Source organism: Chelon labrosus (assembly GCF_963514085.1).
Source record: "Chelon labrosus genome assembly, chromosome: 9".
Lineage (NCBI taxonomy): Eukaryota > Metazoa > Chordata > Actinopteri > Mugiliformes > Mugilidae > Chelon > Chelon labrosus.
In genome coordinates, this window is record NC_140359.1 from 5,681,318 (window position 1) to 5,703,874 (window position 22,557).

The 22,557-nt window shown below is 40.1% G+C and overlaps 1 protein-coding gene across 1 annotated transcript in view; it reads left to right on the forward strand.

Annotated features, from left to right (window-relative positions):
* Positions 1-22,557, forward strand: part of tacr1a (tachykinin receptor 1a) — a gene marked incomplete at both ends in the record, with an annotated part of 50,578 nt that overhangs the window by 18,442 nt on the left and 9,579 nt on the right. Inside the window, 2 exons of the mRNA XM_084551013.1 lie at positions 1,877-2,071; positions 22,000-22,150. Coding sequence (XP_084407139.1) covers positions 1,877-2,071; positions 22,000-22,150 — 346 coding nt within the window. The remainder of the gene's footprint in view (positions 1-1,876; positions 2,072-21,999; positions 22,151-22,557) is intronic.

Genomic DNA, 22,557 nt, shown 5'->3' on the forward strand with positions numbered 1-22,557 from the left:
AGATTTCCTAATGAGGCTCAGTGTTAATGATGTGCGAGGTCATTTAAACTTATTCGTGCTCTCTACTGTCTCTCTGATTAGGAACATGATTATGACACTGTGAAATGATTACTCAAACGACGAGGGAAATCATTTGACTATTCCACCAGCACACTTTAGAATGCGGCTCTGCTGCTGGTTTCTCTCCATCGAGCAACTTTCTATGATCCTGCCCACATTAAAAAAAAATTCTATCAAGAAAGTGAAAATGATTTTTAACAAAGCGTAGTGTGTTGTTTGACCCGTAAACTTGAAAGGAAGCAGACTCTTGAATGGTCCTGCTGGTGCTGCGTGGGCGAATGTGTGTGTGTGTGTGTGTGTGGTGTGTGTGTGTGTGTGTGTGTGTGTGAACATTCACATCCTGCAGGTTGTGTTTCAGCGTGTAGTTCAAGTGAGCCTTCAAGAACTCTATTTTAAGTTTATGACTCTTACGCAAATGTGCATTTTTTTACACATTGCCTACATCAACTTGTGGCTGTTCACTAAGCAATGAATCCTCCATCTGTACAGCTCTTTATCCTCTCCTCCAGTCTACCTTTAAGGGCCCCATCAGACACACATATCTCATTTATAAGATTAGGAATGATTTAAAATGTGCTGCACTCTGGGTTAAACTAGCTCCTGCAAAGTACTGTAATCCTATTTTATGTCAAATGACTGTGATGCTTGACTGTAATATCATGTGCAATTTGAGTAAACAAGTATGGACACCACCAGATTTGTATAAAATATAAAATACATGAATATATTTTACATTCTTCCTCTTCTTCTGTAGCCACTTGTCCTGTGAAGGGTTGCAGGGGGGCTGGAGCCTATGATGATGTGGCTGAAGTGATGTCTCTTTAAAATCAGATGAAAACTATACGAGCTTCATCTCTTTTTACAGCATTCCTACAATTAACAGACAGACAGTAACTAGAAAAAGATCAATTTCATGTGCTCATATTTTATGTTTTGTTTTTTGTTTTTTGTTTTTTAATCCAAACCATATAAAGATGCATATAAAGATGGATGTCATGACAACTAACCAAAAGTGAAGCCAAAACATCTGGCCGATGGGAGCTGCCGTCTTACACTGGTGGCAATTCACCACTGGAATCAGAAGTGACTTTGACGTGGGGATGTGACATTGAACTCCCCTCTTCTGGCTGGGATTTCAGACAAACTAAAAAGGGCCGTGACACAACAAGCTGGCGGTCGGCTGTTAGCCAGTGTCTTTGGCTCTGCTCTTCGGCCAGTTCAGCACGTTAAATCACATCTTCAACCCCCACACCACTGCACACAGCCTCACTCTTCGCTTGTTTTAGGGGCTTTCTGTCTTCAGCCTTAATTGAGCACATTCTCAGCTCAATGGAGGTCGGGCAACTGACCTTGCAAGCCCCATTGCTTACTGTGCACTATAAGCTATCCTAGCCTAAAACAGCTACCTTAAAATCTCCTTGTTTAAAGTTTATATTATAATAAATTAAAAAGACACTGGTATAATTGGGGTTAAAATAAACCTAAAAGAAGCCCAGGTGTAAGTGGAAGAAGCTAGCCTGACAATGCAGTTATATAAAGAGGTGCAGTATCTTGGACAGAGTGATCTGTCTTCATTATGTTAAGCTAAGCAAACTGGCTACAGGCTGTAGCATTACTAATAATGGGCAGAAAAGAGTGATATGAATTTTCTCATCTAACAGCAAAAATGGATTTTTACTTAAAATAACCATTTGCATCACTCATTAATAATACAGTAGGCCTCTGGATGTGAGTCTTTACGTTAGCAGTATTGGTAAACGGTCACATTACTCTCTGTGTGTTGTTCACCATAACTACACCTCTTGTATCTCTGCAGGTACGTGGCCATCATTCACCCCCTGCAGCAGCGCATGTCGTCCACAGAGACCAAGGTGGTGGTGGGTGTCATCTGGGTTCTGGCTCTGCTCCTGGCCTTCCCCCAATACTACTACTCCAACACAGCCCAGTTCCCTGACCGGGTGGTGTGCTACATCGACTGGCCTGAAAACACCATGCACGACTTCAAAAAAATGTGAGTCCCTCTCTGTTGAGCAGCTATTCAAATAGTCAACAAGCGCTATTAATTAGTTTTCAATAGACAGCAAATGTGGGAGACCGCAGTTTGTGTTCAGTGGGCTGAGTGTGAAGTGTAAAAGCACGGAAGCTTTCTGTGCTTTGTAGAGGATAAACTGTAATCGTATGAGGATTTGTCTCCTTTCTCCACTAAAAAAGGCAAATACATCAAGTTGGACAGCAGGAAAGAATGATTAGATTTAATTGAGGCCTTTTGAATTCCACAAATGCAGCTTCAAAGAAGAAACTGTGCATGCAACAACAGTTTACCAAATGCTTTACAAAGGAAAGGATATCAACAAATAAAACCAAATAAATCAATGTTGAAATGGAACAAAGCATTTTTTTAAGGATATAAATACACATTTTCATATTCAATAATTATGCTTGCTTTTTATCAGAAATAGTTGAGGGTAATATTTTTGGCATAATGGAAATGTGGCACATGATTCTTGGTGTGTTCAGTTTATCAAAATTCAATGGGAGAACTATGATTCCCACTAAGTTCAGCTTTTCACACTCACGTTACCTCACTAACACGTGTCCATGGCTTTTACCCTCACTTAGCAAGAGTTTTACAGCATTCCAGCAGACCTTTTACTGCATGTAACGGAGCAGAATATAATTTGTATCAAAAGCCCGACATAAATAGAACCAGTATTGTCTACTTTAACCATTTATCAAACTACAGCAGATTGAATGCTTGCAGCGTGTTTTGAAGGAATGACCCCATGTTTATGTGTGCTATTGATTCTCTAAAAGCCACTCATCAGACTTTTCCACTTTGCTTTAATTCCATCAATGAAAGAGCCTGTTCAGTCATTTCCTTATGTAGCCAAATGCAGACCTGACTTTTAAATTTAGTCCTCTGAACTGCAACAGATTCAGTGAGTTCAGTCAGAGGGCTGAACAGAACGCAAATTTTTGAGCTATAACCAACATTCAGGGGATACTACTCTTGAGGCGTACTCAGTGTTTTTCTGATACAGAGTCAGGCAGGGTCATAGTCTGATCTCTACTGTATATTCAACTTCTCATTTCATGCTGTGTATCTGCAGTTTATAGGTTTACAGCACTGTGATTCTTGTTCTGATGTCGGTTATTTTCTCTGATGCAGCATAAACACTGTTCTCTCTGTAATGGAGCCGTTTAGGCCATTCAGAAGAATATCTCAGGAAGCCAGCAAATATGTAGTGTGTGTGTATACTATATAGGGTATACAAGCGATCCACATCCCTAGACGGCTGTGAGCTTGCACATATGCGAGGGTACATAGCATGTACTTGTCCTGATCTATTTGGTAAGCGACATTCAGTTGACTAAGGGACTTCTGTCAGGTGTAGCATGGGAAAGCTTTGCAGACACATTTGTTTTAATCTAGTCACTTTGCACGTTTTAACTGGCCTTCCTGCAGAGCAAGAACCTGTGACCTCTGAGCTCATACTGTCACTGGGTCATATGTTCACCATGTGGGGCACCTAGCGTCCTGTCACCTCTACTTTTTATTATGTACACAGACAGTTGCAGAGGAAGGTGCATCACAAGAGGCAAGCAACATTGTTAAATTTTCAGATGACTGCCCTTCTGACTCTCCTTCAAGGCCAAGATTCAGGTCTTTGTCAGACCCTATCTGCCTTCATTAAATGGTGTGATGATCACTTCTTGGATTTAAATGTGTCAGAACTAAAGAACTGATTATTGAGTTTAGGCAACATCAGGACACACTGAAAGCCAGCATCATTCACAATGAGCAGGTCCAAATTGTTGACCCTTACAAATATCTTGGCTCTGTTATTGCCATACGGGGTCAACAAAAAATTCATCTAATGTCTGTGATACTATTCTGTGTAACTTTTATCATTCTTTTATTGAAAGCCTTTTGACCTTTTCCTTTATCTGTTCGTTCATTGGATTGTCTTTGAGGGAGGAAAATAGCTTGAACACAATTGGAAAGTATGTTCAAAAATTACTGACACTAAGCAGAAGAATGTGGGCACAATCTGGGAGGAACGAGTCCATAATCGACAGCAAAATCCAGCAAAATCCATAATCGACCAACCAGATCACATTTTGTTGAGTTTTTATTGCTGCTTTCCGGTAGTAGGACAAATTGTTACCTAAAGTCTTTTATTCCTTCTGCTATTAAGCTTTTAAACACAGATCCCAGTCCTTTCAGATGAACTTTTTTAAGTTTTATCTATTTATTTATTGGATTTATTATTTATTGGATTTCTGCTACTGATTTTATTGATCTTAATGACCACTGATTTTGTGATTGATTATTATGTGCCCATGCATTTACTTTTTCCTTGGCTTGCTTGTTTGTTTATTGATTGATTGACTATGTATGGAATGCATGTGGAAAAGCTGCAAATAAATTGTCCTGTTGGGATAAATGAAGTTATCTGAATCTGAATCTAAAAATAAGTACCAAGCCCCTGGTAGTTATGGTCGGGTGACAATTCAAAAAAAGTTTAGACAAAACAGCTGCCTTTAATGGTTACCTTCAGTGGCTGATTTCCATGACCACAGGCTGACTCTTGAGAACCTGCTTTACCAAGAAGAATTCAGACATTTATAGATATCCCTTCCGGACATGTTGTAAGATAAAAAATAATCGCTTTTGATCAATGTCAGATAATGTTTTTTCATGGTGACAGCTCAGCTACTGAGTTATTCATTCGGTGGACATGCTGCTGATTGTTTCCATACTTCAATTAAAAGGCCTCTCTCAGTGCGTGTAACTTGGAGGTTTCAGGTTTCTAAATCACACTTTGAAAGTGGCAGACAAGACTTTGAGTAGGTTCCAAACTAGTTGTGTTATCACTTGAGTTTTAAAGTCAAGTGAGGTACAGAGGTCAAGAGGTACTTTATTCTTTAAGCAGTTGGATGAAAACTTTAAATGCAGTTTATCCAAAAAGCAAGTTGAAACAAGGGCAACTGGAACTTTAGCGTTTCTTGAAGACATTTGAGACAAATAAGCAACCAGGCCTGTGAAAACAAGCCCAAAACAAGCGACTTTTTCTATGAAGCCCCCCTAGGTTCTGGGGAGAGAAAAATAAACTGCCCTATCCCACCTTCCCGTCAACAAGGTTGTTATTATACATGGGGCAGGATAAAGTTTCCAAAGTATCCAAAATAAATACATTTAGTTCAATATCATTGGTAAGAACAGCATTAAAAACACAGTGTATATACTCATTCAAGGATACGGTTTGTACAGGATTCAGTTTACAATAGCCGTGGTAAGACAACTGACTATAAGTTCAGTTCAGCTGTCTTTATTTATGAGTATCTGGTTGATAATACAAGTGAACACACAAGTATGAAGCTTATAGAAACTCCGCAAACAACCAGGACAGGAATAAACACAATCACAGCATCCTAGGAGCTGAACTCATGTCAGTTCCATTGCTAATGAAGTTTTAAACAACAGTAGTACCTTCAAGCTAGCCGAGACGTTAGCTTCTTAAACATAGGGAGCTAATGTTAGCTACATTAACTAACTCTGTACATTATTGTTTTCCCCTTAAACTGCACAGAGTTGCCACAAATGTGATAGCACAATTGACTCTTTGTTATAAATTATTATTTATCAATGGTTAAAAGTATTTTAAAAATGAAAACAGTATAATAAAGCAAACCTGAGTTCAAAATGCAACAAACTGCCTGCAACCTCCGCAAGAAGAACGCTCCACTGCCACTTGCTGTGCGTCTTTCAGCACCACTGAGGTAAGCAGCTGGGAGAGAGAGAGACTGTTGTGTCAATGTGCTGATAGTAGTTAAACTTTATTACTGAAATAGTTAATAGATAAGGAGGAAAATACTTTTTTTTTTTTTTTTTTTAATCAGACCGTCTTTAAATTACCGTAATAACGAGGATATTGGATTTGGCTACAAATAGCAGCAGTCTGTGTAGTTTATATACATGAATACTAAACAAAATGTTTTTGAGACGTGGTATTCTCTGGCAAATGCATGTAAGATTAAACAAAGTATCAGCTAATAAATCTAATTTATAGTAAACAGTTGCGTTTCAATCTAACTTTGCTAGCTAGTGCTTATAAAGTTAAGCTAGTTCACGTTACGTCTAGAGTCGCTTTCTCCAGGTTTTGAACAACTCTCTTTAAATAACTGTAAATCTCCATGGTGTAAAAAAATCAAGGGCACAAACATCGGGTTTTAAAAAGCAGCAAGTTTTTTATTAGTGAACAACACAAATTGACTCACATGCTGTGTGAGTTGTCCAAGTTGTTTTCTCCATCAGGTTAAATGCATTGACTGTATATACTATGTATACTGTATATACAAATAAGCAACCAGGCCTGTGAAAACAAACCCAAAACAAGCGAAGAGCAGTCCCATAATGAAGTGCAGTTTTACAATGTGGAACTGTGGGTACAGATTGTCAAGTTACATCCACATGGACAGATTGGTAAACTGTGTGCAGTTTTGCAAAACTGTACCCACGGTACACAGTTTATTTATTTTTCTCCTCCCTGAGCTTCAGGAACTTTCTCTTTCTCCCAGTCTTTGTTATATTTCTTCCCATATTTCGCCCACTTTGTCCCGGGCATTCGTTCCTCAAAAACTCTCCTAAAGTCCACCATTATTCACGCATATTTTCATTTAAATGTCCTCACCAGAAAAAACAGACTGTCATGCTCTGCCTCTGATTGGGTAATACTCGTTGCCATCTGGGTCAGAGCCAATTAGAAGCAGGATGCAGGTGGGGAAAAACTCTGCTGTCTCCTGTGTCTATGGGGAATGGGGAGGGACAGAGGGAACAGGCAAGACGAACTCCTGCGTTTAAATAACATAGAAAATATCTGCTTGACAACTTATTATGGAGCTGGGATCAAGACCAAATAAGCAATTACACTTTAGAAACAAGCCCAAAAAATATTTGTAAGCAACTTTACAGAAAAACAAGCCCAAAGTCGCTTATAATAAGCGGACTTGGTAACACTGGACATTTTGCCACTCAGTTGAGAACTAAAAAGGCTTCTTGGATGAGTGATGTGACGATGAACAGAGACAGATTTAGGTATGGCCGGAGCAGCATATTGCCAGGTGCGACACGGCCACTTGAAAAAATAAAAAATAAAAACAAATATTTAAAAAAAATCTGAACATTTATTACATTTGTGTGATCGGTTTCTATCAGCCTGCACACGCGTTCCTTCAGTTCGTTAGGATTTCACTTTGAGGGTTGAAGCGGCCGTATCTTTCTGATGAGTTGGCAGTCTGCTGCTTGCTGGACATATCTTGGTCAGAGTGGGAGATAAGGTCGGGGCCATTTTCATTTCAGATCACCCTGCCTAAGTGGGGAGCGGGGAAGAGCGAACCTATCAAATAGCGGACCTCTGTAGTAGACTACTACTACGTATTTAAAATGACACCGCGAAACATCGCCAAATAAACCACAACTTAATGAATTCATTCTACTGTTGATATAGGGCCATACTTTTGCAGATAGTATTTTCTGAATTGGTTTAGTCCTGACTCCTGACTGATGGGTAATGTAGTGATTCTTCACTGACACATCAAGATCATGGAGAAGAAGAGGTCAAAGCCAACAGGCGCCCAGTTTAGAAAAAGATGAGGAGGAAAACCATCCCAGAGATAAAGGTACACTGCTGTCATCTCTTTATGAGTATGATGATGATGATATTATGCATGTAATAATGAAATATGATGGATAGTAGAACTAGGTTAGCCTGTTGCTATGTTGCTTGCTCGGTATACTCTTACATAGGGTGACAGTTTCCATTGTCAATCCAACTAGCAGCTAAAGCTTAATATAATTTCACTCCATTTTATAACAATAATGCTGTTACAACCCAACATAAGATTTACTTTAAAACTTATGGTTTGAGGCCATCAGACTAGATACTATGTTTGGCGAACACCAAACACTGCACATCACCACAAACACATCATCTCTAGCGTGAAGCATGGTGGTGGCAGCATCCTGCTCTGGGGATGCTTCTCAACAGCAGGCCCTGGACAACTTGTAAAGGTAGAGGGGAACATGAATGCAGAAAATTATCCTGGAGGTTAATCGGACTCAGTGTGCAAGAGACCTGTGACTTGGGAGAAGATTTATTTTCCAGCAAGACAACGACCCCAAGTATACAGTAAAAGCTACACAGAAATGGTTCAAAGACAATAAAGTGAAGGTTCAGGAGAGTCCAAGTCAAAGCCCAGAGCTCAATTCAATCGAGAATTTGTGGCTGGACTTGAAAAGAGCTGTTCACACCTGATCCCCAAGCAACCTGACAGAGCTTGAACTGTTTTGCAAGGAAGAATGGAGAAAAACTGCAGTGTCCAGGTGTGCCAGTCTGATAGAGTCTGATTGATCAAATTGAGTTCTATTGTTCTGTATTTTATTCGTATTTTTAGATGTTCTTTCTAGTTGTGTGCATGTGTATAAGGCGGGTATTTAGGCACATTACTGAAGTTCGCCCAGGGCACTAAACAGGCTAGAACCACCGCTGACAATGAAATAAAGTACAGTCTTTAGATAAACATTATTTTTCCCCTGGTCAGCTTTGTGAAGAGACAATGCTAGTGCCAAGGAGATTTGGCAAGATGCTTGCCAGACAATATTCAAATCTCTGTGATGCAGAAGGTTAAAAAAGTTTACAACAAGCACTAGGATTAATTTACATGCACTGTGTGTCTCTGATCAGGCAGCTCAGTCAGGGCTGAGTAGTCACCCTTCCTCCAAATATCATGTTTCCTTGTGTCACTAAAATAGAACCAAAGGACTTACATATCATACCACTGACTAAACATTGGCATCAGTCATATTAACACCATGTTTGTTGAATTGCTTGCACAAAACAAACAGCAAAAGTTGTCTTTACTTCATAAGTGCACCAATTTCATATCCCCTCGCCCTCGATCTATGGTCAAAGTAGAAGCGAGGAAATGCGTTGTTGTGCAAATGCTGGCGTTAATCTTCCCCCTGCACACACTGAAACCTTGCAGGGTTAGGCAAATTTCTGAAGCTGCTTTAGAAAAAGTGGATAAACACAACATGCCTGGAAGTGATTTATCTTCATGTTGCACCACCCCAGTAACCTCCAATTTCTTCCATTTGTCTTTTTGTAATCCGGCAGAGCTGTCGGACACACACGAAGGCACAGGTACACTTCCACAAATGTGCACACAATACTAGTTAAGCGAACACAGAAAAACACCCACACATTGACGCACATATGCAGGCACTTAGACACACAACAACAACACGGCTCTGATCACAGCTCTGCTGATGGCAACCTCTCAGCTCATCATCAGCAGTGTTTACCCTGCTCTGCTGCCAGCATGCTGTTCCCTTCCCCTTCTTCTGCTCCTTTCACATTCCTCTATGGAAATGTAGTTTGTTATGAACAGCGCAACAGCAATTTGATTGTTCATGATGAGCTGCCTGCTGCACTTATTACTTTTTTAATGAAACTGTAATCAGTGACACGTAGGACCTGAGAAAGAACACAGTAGTCCTTCAGCTCGGCTGCTGAAGCTGTAAATGACACATCTGATTAGAGCTGACCCCAGGTCAGGTCCCATGTGTGTTTCTTTGCAGGCGTTGCCTTCCCGTCACTGTCTACACCCTGTCTGATGGCATGTCTGCTGCTTCGCAGTCAGTGGGAATTAGTAAGCCAGATCTCATAGGAGGGTATTAATAGATGCCACTGTTGAGAATACATGCTTACACAGATAACTGCTAAATCCCAACACACAAACACACACACTTAGCCCTCTGAGATACATTCAAACACACACTAAGAAAATTTGTAACTTCCATATGCCCTTTGTTTACATTTGCACATCTCTATGTTGAAGCCTCCAGCAACAACTTCATTTCCACTATTGCTTTTATGTAAACTGATTAATAAGACTGATGCAACAAAGTTTGACGTTGCATAAATGCCACTTGACAAAGTCCTTGAGGGCAGCTATTGCTCTAGAGTTGTGAGTCCCTCTGAAGGTTATCTCAGTGGCCTACAATTACGAGACAAGAACACAGGAAGACTGCCACAAATGTGTTATGTAGGAGGCAGCAAACATGTGACACAGTGGGAAGCTATAATAAGAAATCATCTGTCCACAGCTAACTTCAGATCACCCAATTCGCATTTCACAAGTCTGCGTGCTGAATGTATTCATTCATTCATTCTTTCATTTTCTGTAACTGCTTGTTCTCTGGAGGGTGGTGGGGGGTCTGGAGCCTATCCCAGCTGTCACTGGGCGAGAGGCGGAGTATGCCCTGGACAGGTCATGGTGAATTTAACTAGTTAATAATCTGCAGTACAATTCTCTACTGAGTACTTCCCTGTATTAGCTGAAACACATCCCATAATGAAAACTAAATGCTAGCACGCTAGTACATTTATTTGATTTATGGTAACTGGTGTGTCAGATGTGAAAATAATAAAACAGTGCATGAAGTTGTTCAGCTGTTCTCCATTTGACTATATTATAGTGATGCTTGCATCTTATTAGATATATGATACAAGTCTCTCTAAAATACATTTTGAATTCAGGACCATTGGAGTTTTCCTAAAATATGCAACTCTTTTCGTACTTCCTTCCCACTTCCCCGTACCTGCAGATATCTTGGATAAGCCAGAATTGCAACACGGGTTGTTAAGATACCTTGTGAATCCTGTTTCCCACTGCAGCAGTAGACAGTTGCAAACTCAAGGTTTGTCTTTAACCATAGTAAGTGCATTTTACATGTTTATAGCTGTACTGTGGAAGAGGCATTAATGGTTTGGGTGGCGTCCCATGAGCTCCATTTCGATCTAGATTAACACCTCGATACCAGCCTTAGCAGACCATCATGTTGACCCCAAGGATTGTGTGGTTTTAACACTCACAGCGCAAGAATTGCCCAGAGATGGTTTGAAGAACCAACCTGATAACCATTTTTCTGACATCCTTTGCAGATACAAGCAGTGAACACCGGGATGCAACATACCGCTTGCAGACATTAATGAATTTATGGGAGCTGGTTAAATGGGGTTTTCATTGTGTGGCTATAAGTCCTGATCTTTATCTTATACTTTCCATTCTAACCTTTAACTTTTCCATTAAAATAAACCTACATCTCAGTTCTAATTGTGACTAGAACATCTCATGAAATTACACCATCAAAGGAGTAAGAGATGACAAAATGTGCTCCTTGAGAGAATATTCGGTTCTCATTTGAAAAGACACACAAGAACACCCCACCAAATAGGCCAATATTGCTCTGAAGACAAACACATAGTGTATATATGCATGCACTGAGCTCAGACATGCTCTCACACACACAGAGGAAATAGCAGACAGAGCACACCTTGTCCTCTGTGATCTCAGTAAATTGGACTTTTCACGACATGAGCCTGTGATTGCTGACAGTAAAGCCATGTGGAGCAAGGCTCCCTGTTACCTCCAGTAGTCTTTGGGCTCTCTGCTGGCAGGGAAAGTCAAAAGAACAGCTGCCCTCCCTCCCGACAAACGCACGTATTAATTATGCATACAAGTACAGACACCCACATGTTTAAAGAAGCAGGCGCACGCACAATTTAATTATGCACATGCATTTCCATAGCATGTTAACCCACACTTTTATGTGATATGCAACTGAGAGACATGCTCATCCATTTGTTGTCATTCATTAAATATTTACTTGCTATGTTACATTGATATATGCACATACACACATAGCACACACGTTTGTCTTTCTATCTTTATGAGGACATACGCTAATGTCTACACCATAGACAGTATAAAGATGGACAGCAGAACAGCTCCTCAAAACTGAAGCCAAAGCAAGTAGAGCTCCCCCTGGTGTCTGACTGCAGTATAGGTCCTAAGCTCCACCTCCTCCATGTTAGTGGATGAGACTGGGGCAAAATTAAAACATGGAAGTACACTTCAAATAATTTTTTTTTCAATGATGGTTTCAGTCGTTTAGGTAGTTAATTCAATGCTGATACATGGTCAAGTGTTCATTTTCTGAGAAGTTGTGTTTTGGTTACTTAGATGCTGTAGAAACAGGAAGTGCCCAAACGTGAAGCGGTGCCGTAGGGCTGTGAGAGTTGGAAAAAATAATTAAATAAATAAGTACAGTCTATAATCCAACATTTCCTTGTAAACTAAAATGCCAGTGAGTCTGGTGGAAGTGTGGGTGGGTCATCAATATCGTGGCTCTGCGTAGCTCCACTCTCAGATCGTACTGCGCAAACTCTGGCTCCAAAGTCGCAAGATGGTGCACCTCATCCCCAGGAAAATAGCCTGGCCAATGCAAAAAAGTATCTATATGCAGTCTATGGTCCACACTCTGATGGTGTTAAATGCAACATAGTCCTCACAACAATAGCTAGACAACCACACACACACAGACAAGAAATAAAGGCATTCTACAGAGTGTTTGTAGGGAAGAGAAGAAGCAGCAGCTCCCGAAATTAAAGCCATATAACTTATTGTGTATAATTTGTCTGCGTGTCTCTGGCCTTGGCTGAGAGAGATTTTTACTGATTCTGCTTGTGTGACAGTAAGGTGACATAGTGCAGCTTCTTTTCCCTAAAGCGTCATTCATCAGGGGGAGGTGAGGGTCTGCTGGGGCCCTCTAGGGAGATGGTCTCTGTCAGAGAGTCCTTCTGCTCTTACAAGGTAATACTTCAGCTGTAGTTGGCTCACTGAGAATGAAGAATCATGACTAAATGTCTGACTTTAACCATTTCCTGCCACTTCTGCAGTTATTTGTGTTAAATCATGCGAATCATCAATATAAACAGGAATTTCTGTTCCAGATGTACTAAAATGTCAGCGACTGATTATCTAGGCTATATTCACTGGATAACATCAAGTTAACACTTTGGACATTTTCAAATTACAAATATATAATTCCTTTAAGGAACCTTTCAATAAATTTAGGCACATATTGCTTATTTTCTAGGAACTTACACAAAGCTGTTTAACTTTCATACTAAACGGTTACTAACACACATTGCGTAAATCTTTGAGGCTTGACAAATGAGTTGAATTCATTGCCTTCCATCTGCATTTCCCTTAAGTTTGCTTGTTTGTTCTCTTCTTCCTTGTATTTATTCGCACATTGCTGCGTTTGTTGGCAAATTACCTTTGCCAAATGTTAATCAGCAGAAAACAGCACTGAACCAGCAGCATGGCTGTGCACTGTTTTGCAGTATGCTCTTGTGCAAGCATATTCAGATCGTTATGACCTGCAAATTAGGATCATGTGACTGAGGAAAACAGCTGGAGGGGTCAGTTGGTCACTTTTTTAGAACCCGGAGCAGGTCTACATCTCATATCAAAGAATAATAATACTAATAATAATTAATAGTGAAAACACCTGCTCTTGGAGAATTAAGTCATGTTTTTTTCTTTTTTTTGTTAAATTTTCACAGGCACAAATTATGATTACAAAAGAAGCATGTTGCAAGTCAGATCTGCTGTTATAGGGTTCATCCCTTTGTGCATTTTCTTTCACACCCAGTGTCCTCCCTTAGCTGTTTAAGCTTATTTCATATCATATCCTCTCTATCATCCACTGTCTCTGCCACGGCCACCAAGTCCAGAGTTCTTTCCCCAGAGTTAGCCATATACGTACAGTACTGTGGTAAGGCTATAACAGCCATGCTGCCCCGCAACACAGCCTTGATGGTGGCTTTGAATTATGACAAGGCAGAAACTAATGCTGTATAACATTAGGCGTAACATGTCACTGCTTCCACTAAAAGCCAATGTGAGCAACTGGATATTATCAAATCCCATGATGTGCTTTGTTTTGGACAATTCCTCCAGAACACTGCAACTCATCTGCACAATGTAGCAAAAAGCAGAAAGGATAAAGAGGTGCACCTACTAGAGCAAACCCGCACCACACCATCAACTCAGAAATGCATTGCATTGAAAGGAAATATCCCACAGTTGCTGCTGCCACTGTGCCTTCCATTTACTCTAGTGCCCCCTCCCCCTCCTCTGCTGCAACACCCCCCTCTGTTGGCTACGGCCTGGTAAGTTCCACACTAGCGAACAGCATCTTCTTGGCCCATCCATCCACTGAGCTTCCTCATAGAGTCCCCATCGGTGGCAATGACAGGAGGCGGGGAAAGTGTGTCTCATTTCAGGGCCAAACACTCCCCTCTAAAGAGCAGGCATGGTCTATACAAAACAGAATAGTGGTTATAGCTCTATCTAGGGGATATTGGCTTTATTTGCTGCACTTGTGTCAGTAGTAGTAAAATGTGGCACAAGTAAAAAAGCTTTCTTCTGCCCTACTATAACACTCTAGGGTTGACATTTAGAATTTCCAAGTATTTCTATGAGTACCCTATAAAGGGTTAAACCCTTTGTATAATTAATGTATGTCAATGTGCCCTTCATTTGACCTGGCACACTGAAGATATGAAGCTATTGTTAACTGCAGAAGGTTATGTCAACATGACCAAACGTCATTGCAAGATAATATTACTCAGAGTTCCTTTGTAGTTTTTTTTTTTATTATTATTCTGTATGCGATCACATTGGACGTGGCTGAGACCTAATAGTGAGGGACATCATGTGGTGATGTTGATGAATATATTGTATTATAGAAGACTTTTGGGCGCCTAAAACATTGAAGCAATGAGAATGTTTGCTGAAACTATAGAAAGGTCATTAGTCCGAGCAGAAATAACATAATCTGTGCTGACTTTCCATCCTGTCAAGTTTCTCCTCAGCAGAGCCAAAATACAAAATCAATAATACAGAGAATGCTGCAATGTGTTACGTGTTCTTGTTTCATGGACTGTAGCTGATAGCATTGGTTTGTGAGCAGCAGCTTCGAAAGCCTTTACACTTTTGGGAATGTGTGTATCATAAAAGACTGGCACAGTCGTGTTTTTCATCTCTGAGGCAAACTAGTCAACAATGAGCATTTGGAGGCACAAGACTGTTTTCAGTCCTGGAAATACCTCAAGACACAGAGTTCACTGAGTAATTTGTTTTCAGTCATTGAAATTCTCACACAGCAACACGTATCGCTAAATGAAAAGCCTCTCTGGATACAGAACAAAACATTCTCAAATATTCTCAAAATACGAAGCAGTTTCAGACCAGATAGATTTTTTCAGCAACTCAAAAGTAATAACATTGCGTTGTCAATCTCTTATTTAGAATGTAGTGGAATACGGAGTGGGGACTGGATCAGTTGTATCCAAAACAGACAGACTAAACGTGAGCACACATCAGGTGATCAATAAAGTAAGTGTAGTTCACTGAGATACACACAATTTGTTAATTAAGGAAAAAATGGACTTCAATCAGCAAGTCTTGCCAAAAGAAAGAAGAATCTCAGAGGATGAGTAGTGTCTCCTAACCATTTGGGGTGGGCTGAGACATACCAGCATTTCAAAGTGGATGTCTGGGGGAAACCAGTCCTATTAGTGATGAATCAAAGGTCAGATATGTGTCAGCAGGAGGAGAGAGAATGATACTGCAGTGTGCCAAACTCACAATGAATGAATGGTTTCCATCAGCACAACAAATGGTGGTGGGAATAATCAAATTTGTAGGTGTTTTCGTTTCTCTGGAGCTTGACACATCCACCGTAATCAGCTTGGTCCTCCGATAATACTCTTTGGAGGCATGGTACAACATCTGGTTTACACTTTTGTGGAGAGGGCTTCATACTGCTGCAAGATGATGATGCCAAATAAAAGCTTTGGAGATTTTCTCAAAGACAGAGTTCCCTCCCTCCAGAGTCACCTGACCTTAACACCACTGAACATTTTTGATTTTTGGGAACACTGGAAGATCGAGAAAGAAAACAATCATAAGAAGATCTTTGTAACATTGGCAAGAAATGCTCTAATAACACGGGTTATCAGGTGCGACCAAAGCATGTGGAGTCCACACAGCTCCACTTGATATGTACTGTATTCTAAAATTCAGGGACATAGATGATACATTTTCACTGACGCTGTGAAATTAATGTTATCACTTGTAATATATTTTGTACTATACCATGATCTGCACGAATATTCAGTTCTGAATGACTGCAGGGCAAAGTCTTAGTTTAAAATTTATTGCAACACATTACTAAACTAACATCTATCGAATTACAAACATTTATTTCAACCTTGGAGAATATGAAAACTTTGATTGCTGGGATTTGAATAAGAAACAGAAGTTGAAAAGGAAAAAACAGCACAAGAATAAAAAAAAAGGCGATGTCTTATTCACAACATTGTGTAGTCTAATCTTCATCCTCTTGATCCTCTGATCTGTGGGATGATTACTGTAAAACACAACACACATCCTCTTTTAATGATTGTGTCATATCCAGGTATGGCATTTAACAGGCTCCTTCATTTTGCAGCCAACAATACACATGTATATGATGTTCATATTGATTTGGAGATGTAAACTGGCTAGGAAACTACTTTTTTGTAAAAGATGCTGTCAGTTTATTTTTACTGCTTGGTTATTTCTTTTTGAATCCCATTGTACTGCACGTTATGAAGTACTGTTGTCAACGTGGCAGCTCCTGCGTAATGCAGAGATCAGCTGGTCAAGTTGTTGTTGTAATTACTGCTACGTGCGGAAAAGACACTGCATGCTCTTTCTTCTGTGTGCGTTGTTTCTCCTCTCCTCGTGCTTCCAGGTGCTGTTCTTCTCCCGTCCTGCAGCAGGTGACTGAGTGCACCTGATGCCACTTGCTCATCAAATGAGAGAGCATAAATAGTGAGACACAAGGACTGCCACTGGCCCACTCTGGGTAGACTTGCAGTAGTCATGTGCCCTCTGTGGAGAGGTTTCTTCCCCGTTTTTAATTTTGATTGTTGCTCTAGCGAAGTCTGTGCTGTTGGTATATGTGATCATGGAAGTTGTCTGACTACAGTTTGGCGTTTAAAGCAAATATAGTTGAGGTTCATGTGATAATCTAGCAAGCCTGTTGCTAGTTGTAGACTAGTATAGAATGTTTTCAGGAAATTAAGTATGTGTTCCTACTTTTGTGACACAACTCAAGTTCATTTAAATAAATTAAATCTGAAAAGTTCTGGGGTTTGGCATGGTGGTTAGCACAGAGGCCTCACAGCAAGAATGTTCTGGGTTCGAACCCAGCCCGACCGGGGCCTTTCTGTGTGGACTTTGCATGTTCTCTCCGGGTACTCCGGCTTCCTCCCACCGTCCAAAGCCATGCTCCTTAGGTTCATTTGTGATTCTAAATTGGCCGTAGGTGTGCATGTGAGTGTGAATGGTTGTCTGTCTGTCTGTGTTAACCCTGTGATAGACTGGAGACCCGTCCAGGGTGTACCCCGCCTCTCTCCCAATGACAGCTGGGAAATACAGAAAATGAATGAATCAATGAAGTTCTGGGGTTAACTTGCCAACTTGTTTTTTTTTATTTATTTTTTTTTCCATTAGCGCTAGCCTCTGTTTTGTAACAGCAATATGCAGTACAGTGTGCTCGATTATTAATGGCATCTGCATGGCATGGCCTATAGTATTATTAATTTGCATCAGCTAAATGAACTGAAAAAGCTGCTGATCAGTGCATTTAGGCACCTGTGTTTTAAATCAATCTACTATTGGCCCAGGCATTTATTTATATGCCCACTTCTTATTCATAAGCATGAGGAAAATGAATATGAAACAATGAATGAATAAACAGTGAACGTATAAATGATAAATGATCAAAAATATATATATTTGAAATATTTGAGCTAGTGAAATATAAAGTGATGATGAAATAAATTAAGTTTGACTTGCCTGATAATCTTGAAGTGCCCTTTGTTGGTTAGAAACTCGTCATCCTATCTGACTTTTTACTAAGAACAAACTATGCTTGATCCAGTGTGTTGTGGCACCATTGTTTGTTTCCAGAATAGCGAGTCCAAGCAAAGGCAGTTCATTTTTTTTTCTCTGTGGTCCTGACTCGGGCACTAACCATCATGCCATCTACAAAGCCACTTCAATCATGCAAATCAGTGGTATCAGTAAAATGAATCCATCAGCGCTCTCTGCATGATTTACACTCCCGTGTCATGATTCACTGTCTGGAGGAGTTAGGAGGAAGGGCCACTCCAGAACAAGAGCATATGCCAGTTAGACGGACACTGCATCTGGGGTTAGGAGTGGGTATATTTCACCATTGCTGTAATGTGTAGTCACTTTGGTTAAAGAGGAACCGTATGCAGAGATGCCGTGTTGAAACACAGAGGGAGGCTGAGGACCACTTTATCTCTCAGAGAACTGACCCTGGTAATATCTTTACCCACTGCCACGCACACTGATGAGGCTGACTGTTTCAAGGGTAGACCGCAGGCTCGCTTATAACATTGACTTTACCAAAAAAGAAAAAAAAAACGCCAAGAATGTTAATATGGGCCTGATGCTTTTTCTTTTCCCCTTTCTTTTTAACATGCCCTAGTTTGGAGTGAACCCTTTCCTTTAGCTTTGACAAGACTAAGATATGCTATATTAACAAGCTTCATTTTTCATTTCATTTTGCCTTGAAATGAAACATTTCCACAAGGCAACGTTGATGAATTATAAAGTACGACTACCTGTTCTTTAGGTTAAGCTGTTTCCACTCTCATTTTTGTGAATGCAAGGAAATAAGTAAGCTCTCACAGCCAATTTCACACCTCTCTGACAACATGTTCAAGACACTAAGCAGAAAATGCACTTAATGCGGTTACGGCTACAAAAAAAGAAACTTATTCGGCTAAAACAAATGCGATACATGGCATCCGTATGAAAAACACACTCAAACATGCCCACACCAAACCCAAACAGATTTACTTAAGAGTCTTAGCTCATTACTTGGATGGGCAATAGTGTGCATACAAATCATAGTGGTAGCTTCTGTTTTCTCTGAATTGATTTTCTTATGGGAAACTGTGCGGCTTGTGTGACCTGCTCCAGCACACTTTAGTCAACACTTTAAGTAGTGTTTCATTATAGCCCTGTGGCAAGACGTTTCACTTCTTGGTTTAATTAAAGATTACATTTTACTGTGTTTCTCTTCTCTAATCACATGAAAACGAGTGTGGAAAAAAAAAAAATCACTGGTGTCAGTTCTAACATTACCAATAGTTCTGTGGCAATAAGCGACACACTACGGGGAATATACGTAGATATGCATGCAAATTTTAATTGTGTGGAAAAAAAAAAATAGTATAATGTAATTGCTTAATTGTGGAGTGTGTATTTGGTCTGTTGTCCACTGAAGAACCCTGGCTCCAGAAATAAGAGACCCTTGGTAAAAGAAATTTGATAAAGTACATCTCATCTCAGTACATTTCCAAAAACTCTGCAACTCTACCAAACATAATGCAATAGAGGGATAAAAATAGGTGCATTTTGATCATAGTAGTAGTAGGCACTCTTTTAAAATTGGCAGCAGCTTGTGTTACTAACAGACAGAGCCTGGTCCTGATATAGGTGCATCCAGGCAGCGTTGCCAGATCGGGTAGTTTCATGCCCATTTAAGTGGAATTTTATTTTGTGAGTAAAAATAGAGTTGGGCAAGTAAACAAAATTTGGTCTGGTTTTGAATCGTTTTGGTGCTTTTGATTTACTTTTTAAAGCTGCTATGAAACAAAGCCTAAGTGCATTTATTCTTCGTAAGACTGCACGTGTGTGTGAATGCTGTATTCTGCTTGTGCCTCTTTCTAAAGAGTTGAGAAGCAGCATAGGTCTTACAGTGTACTACATGATATCATTAAATGGCTTCGTAGTAGCACAGATAAGGTACACTAGTATGAGTGGGTGGTCAAAGTACTAAACAAAATATTGATGTCATATTTTGGGCAGTTTTGTGTGTTTTTTTTTGTTTTTTTTTTAACAGCTATGGGGATGGCAACCATCACCTGTATCTGGCACCACTTCATCCAGGGTGGAAAGGGGTTAAATGACATTGAAGGATTTAATGATTTGTAACAGCTTCCTCTGTTTTAGACTTGTCCCTCCATCAAAAAAGTCATAACTGTCAAATTTATTTACTGAATTGACACACAGATTCACGCAGAGTAATACATTTCATTTATTTATTTTTTTGCAAACATGGCATTTTGGTGATATGAGATTCTCTGCATGGTTGTACCCAACTTCAAACCACATGTCTAATGAGCTGAGGTAATTAAAAATACCTGTGTAGATCAGTTACCATCTAACAGGATCAGGCAGTTTTTCATTTTTATTATGACTCAGTTTACTTCCCAGCAATGACAGAAACCACTTTCAGTTTCGGAGCAGTTTCAGTAACCGGCAATCGTCTTCAGACATTTGCAAGGTTATGACCAGTTTGCAAGGGATAATGAACCTCCGACTCCAACAACAATATCTTCCGAGATACAAACTAATGAGCACTTAGGAGCATGTTCAGTTCACTGAATTGATTTTTTTTATTTTCTCTCACTTAATGTATGCTAATAGTAATTATTGTGTATGGATCAAAGAGTCCAGAAGAAAAGAGATAAATACATGGTATTTAGACTGAGAAGACTGGTTACTACTTCTTTAACACAGAGGATTTAAGGTTATAGTTGTTGTTGAAAATTACATGTTCAATTGTGAATGATTATAAATATTCAGCTTAGGCAAACTCATGTCTTTCTGTATTTCATAAATTTTAAGTGCAGATGACACCCCCTTTAGGATGAAGACTAAATGTGACGCAGCTCTCAAGGCTCCTTTATGTCCGTCTTTGATTGGTAACACATGTTCTTTGCAGTGTGTCTCTCAGTGTGTGGTCATTTTTACTTTCATGAAAGCCCCCGTGCTCCCGAGTATTTGGCAGGATTAACATAATTGTAGTTAATTGCCACGGAAACGGCCTGTGAGGCTCATCTGCTGCATTGGCACAGGGGAAAACAAACTGTCCCTCAGAGGATAATAGAGTCAGGGGGTCTTCCCTCTCCGGACTCACTTAAACACGGTATACACAACTACTCGTCGCAGCACGGGAGGCTATAATAGAATTTTCCACATTTTAATGTGTAACAACACATTAATGCACATACACACATGTACAGACAGACTACACAGACAATACAGTGCGCACACTTTGCAGTCAGTTAACAGGATTAAACACTGTGTCCGAGATAGATTAGCAAATCATTAGCTAAATACTGAAACTGTCATATTTAATTATTCTACAAAGGGTTTAAATTCATTAGACAGTTGCTAAGGCAGCGGTCTGACTGCAGCCTTTGCGTCTTTAAATTGTGTTACAAAGCGAAACTATTCCTAAATTCCTCTGGCAACACATTAATGATGATTGATTCAGCCCTCGACAGAACAACTTTTTATTTCACTGCTTGCTGTGATGGTGCTTCAGGTTACTGGAGGGTTCTCTCACCAGCAAAACAGATTCAAAGGCCTTTTATTAACTAGGATGCACTCTACTGTGACTTGACCTTGAAACAAACATTAAACGGAACGATGGGCACTGTCGTGGGTACTATTCACCATGTATCTTGACTTTACTTGAAGCTGCAATAATCAATATATTAACAATGAATTAATTTATCACAAGCGATCATACACTCAGAGAAACGTCATTGTTGTTGTTTTCCTAAACATTTGTCAGTCTGTAATTCACTGACACTGAATGATGATGACTGTATGCATATGTGCAGAACTCATGTCACATTACTTGCCATTCTGTCCAAATATTCAGAGACACTGACGTGAGCATGTTAGGTTTTGATTTCCTACTCTGTAATCCATGCCTGTGAGTCAGCATGCATAACATCAGTGCTATAAAACTGGAGCAGCCAGATGAAATGCACTCATATAATAATGGTTTTCGCTACACAACATGTCTGTGGATGCATATGATTTCTGAGTGATGTGAGATATATGTGTGTGTTGTAGGTACTTTATATGTGTGGCCATCCTCATCTACCTACTACCTCTGCTGGTGATGGGCTGTGCTTATCTGGTGGTGGGACTGACCCTCTGGGCCAGTGAGATCCCTGGAGACTCTTCTGATCGCTACAAGGAGCAGCTGACCGCCAAACGCAAGGTAACCTGCACTCCAAATAGCTTCCCACAGCTTTTGGGTTCCTAATTAATGTAAACCGAACACTGAAGCTTCTGTACACTTTAGCCCTGAACAGGACGTGGCTGAAATGTTCATGTGTCCATGTGATTTTTAGCCTCCAGTGATGAAATCATCACAGCAACGTAAATCTGAATTTCAGCCCACGTTCCTTTCATCCATCCTTGTTTTGGTGGGTTTCCAGGCCACCTGTTGTTCTTTCAAACCCAGTCTCTTCGTCTACCGCTTTTGCCCTCAGCTCTCCTTCTCTATCTCCTCAACCTGATTCTTTCTTTTTCACAGCCCATGCTTGCCAGGTGTGTTCACACTTCCAGCGTCATGGTTTCCTTAGAGAGTCCTTTCCTAATGAAGACAAGTGGAGAGACATGTCT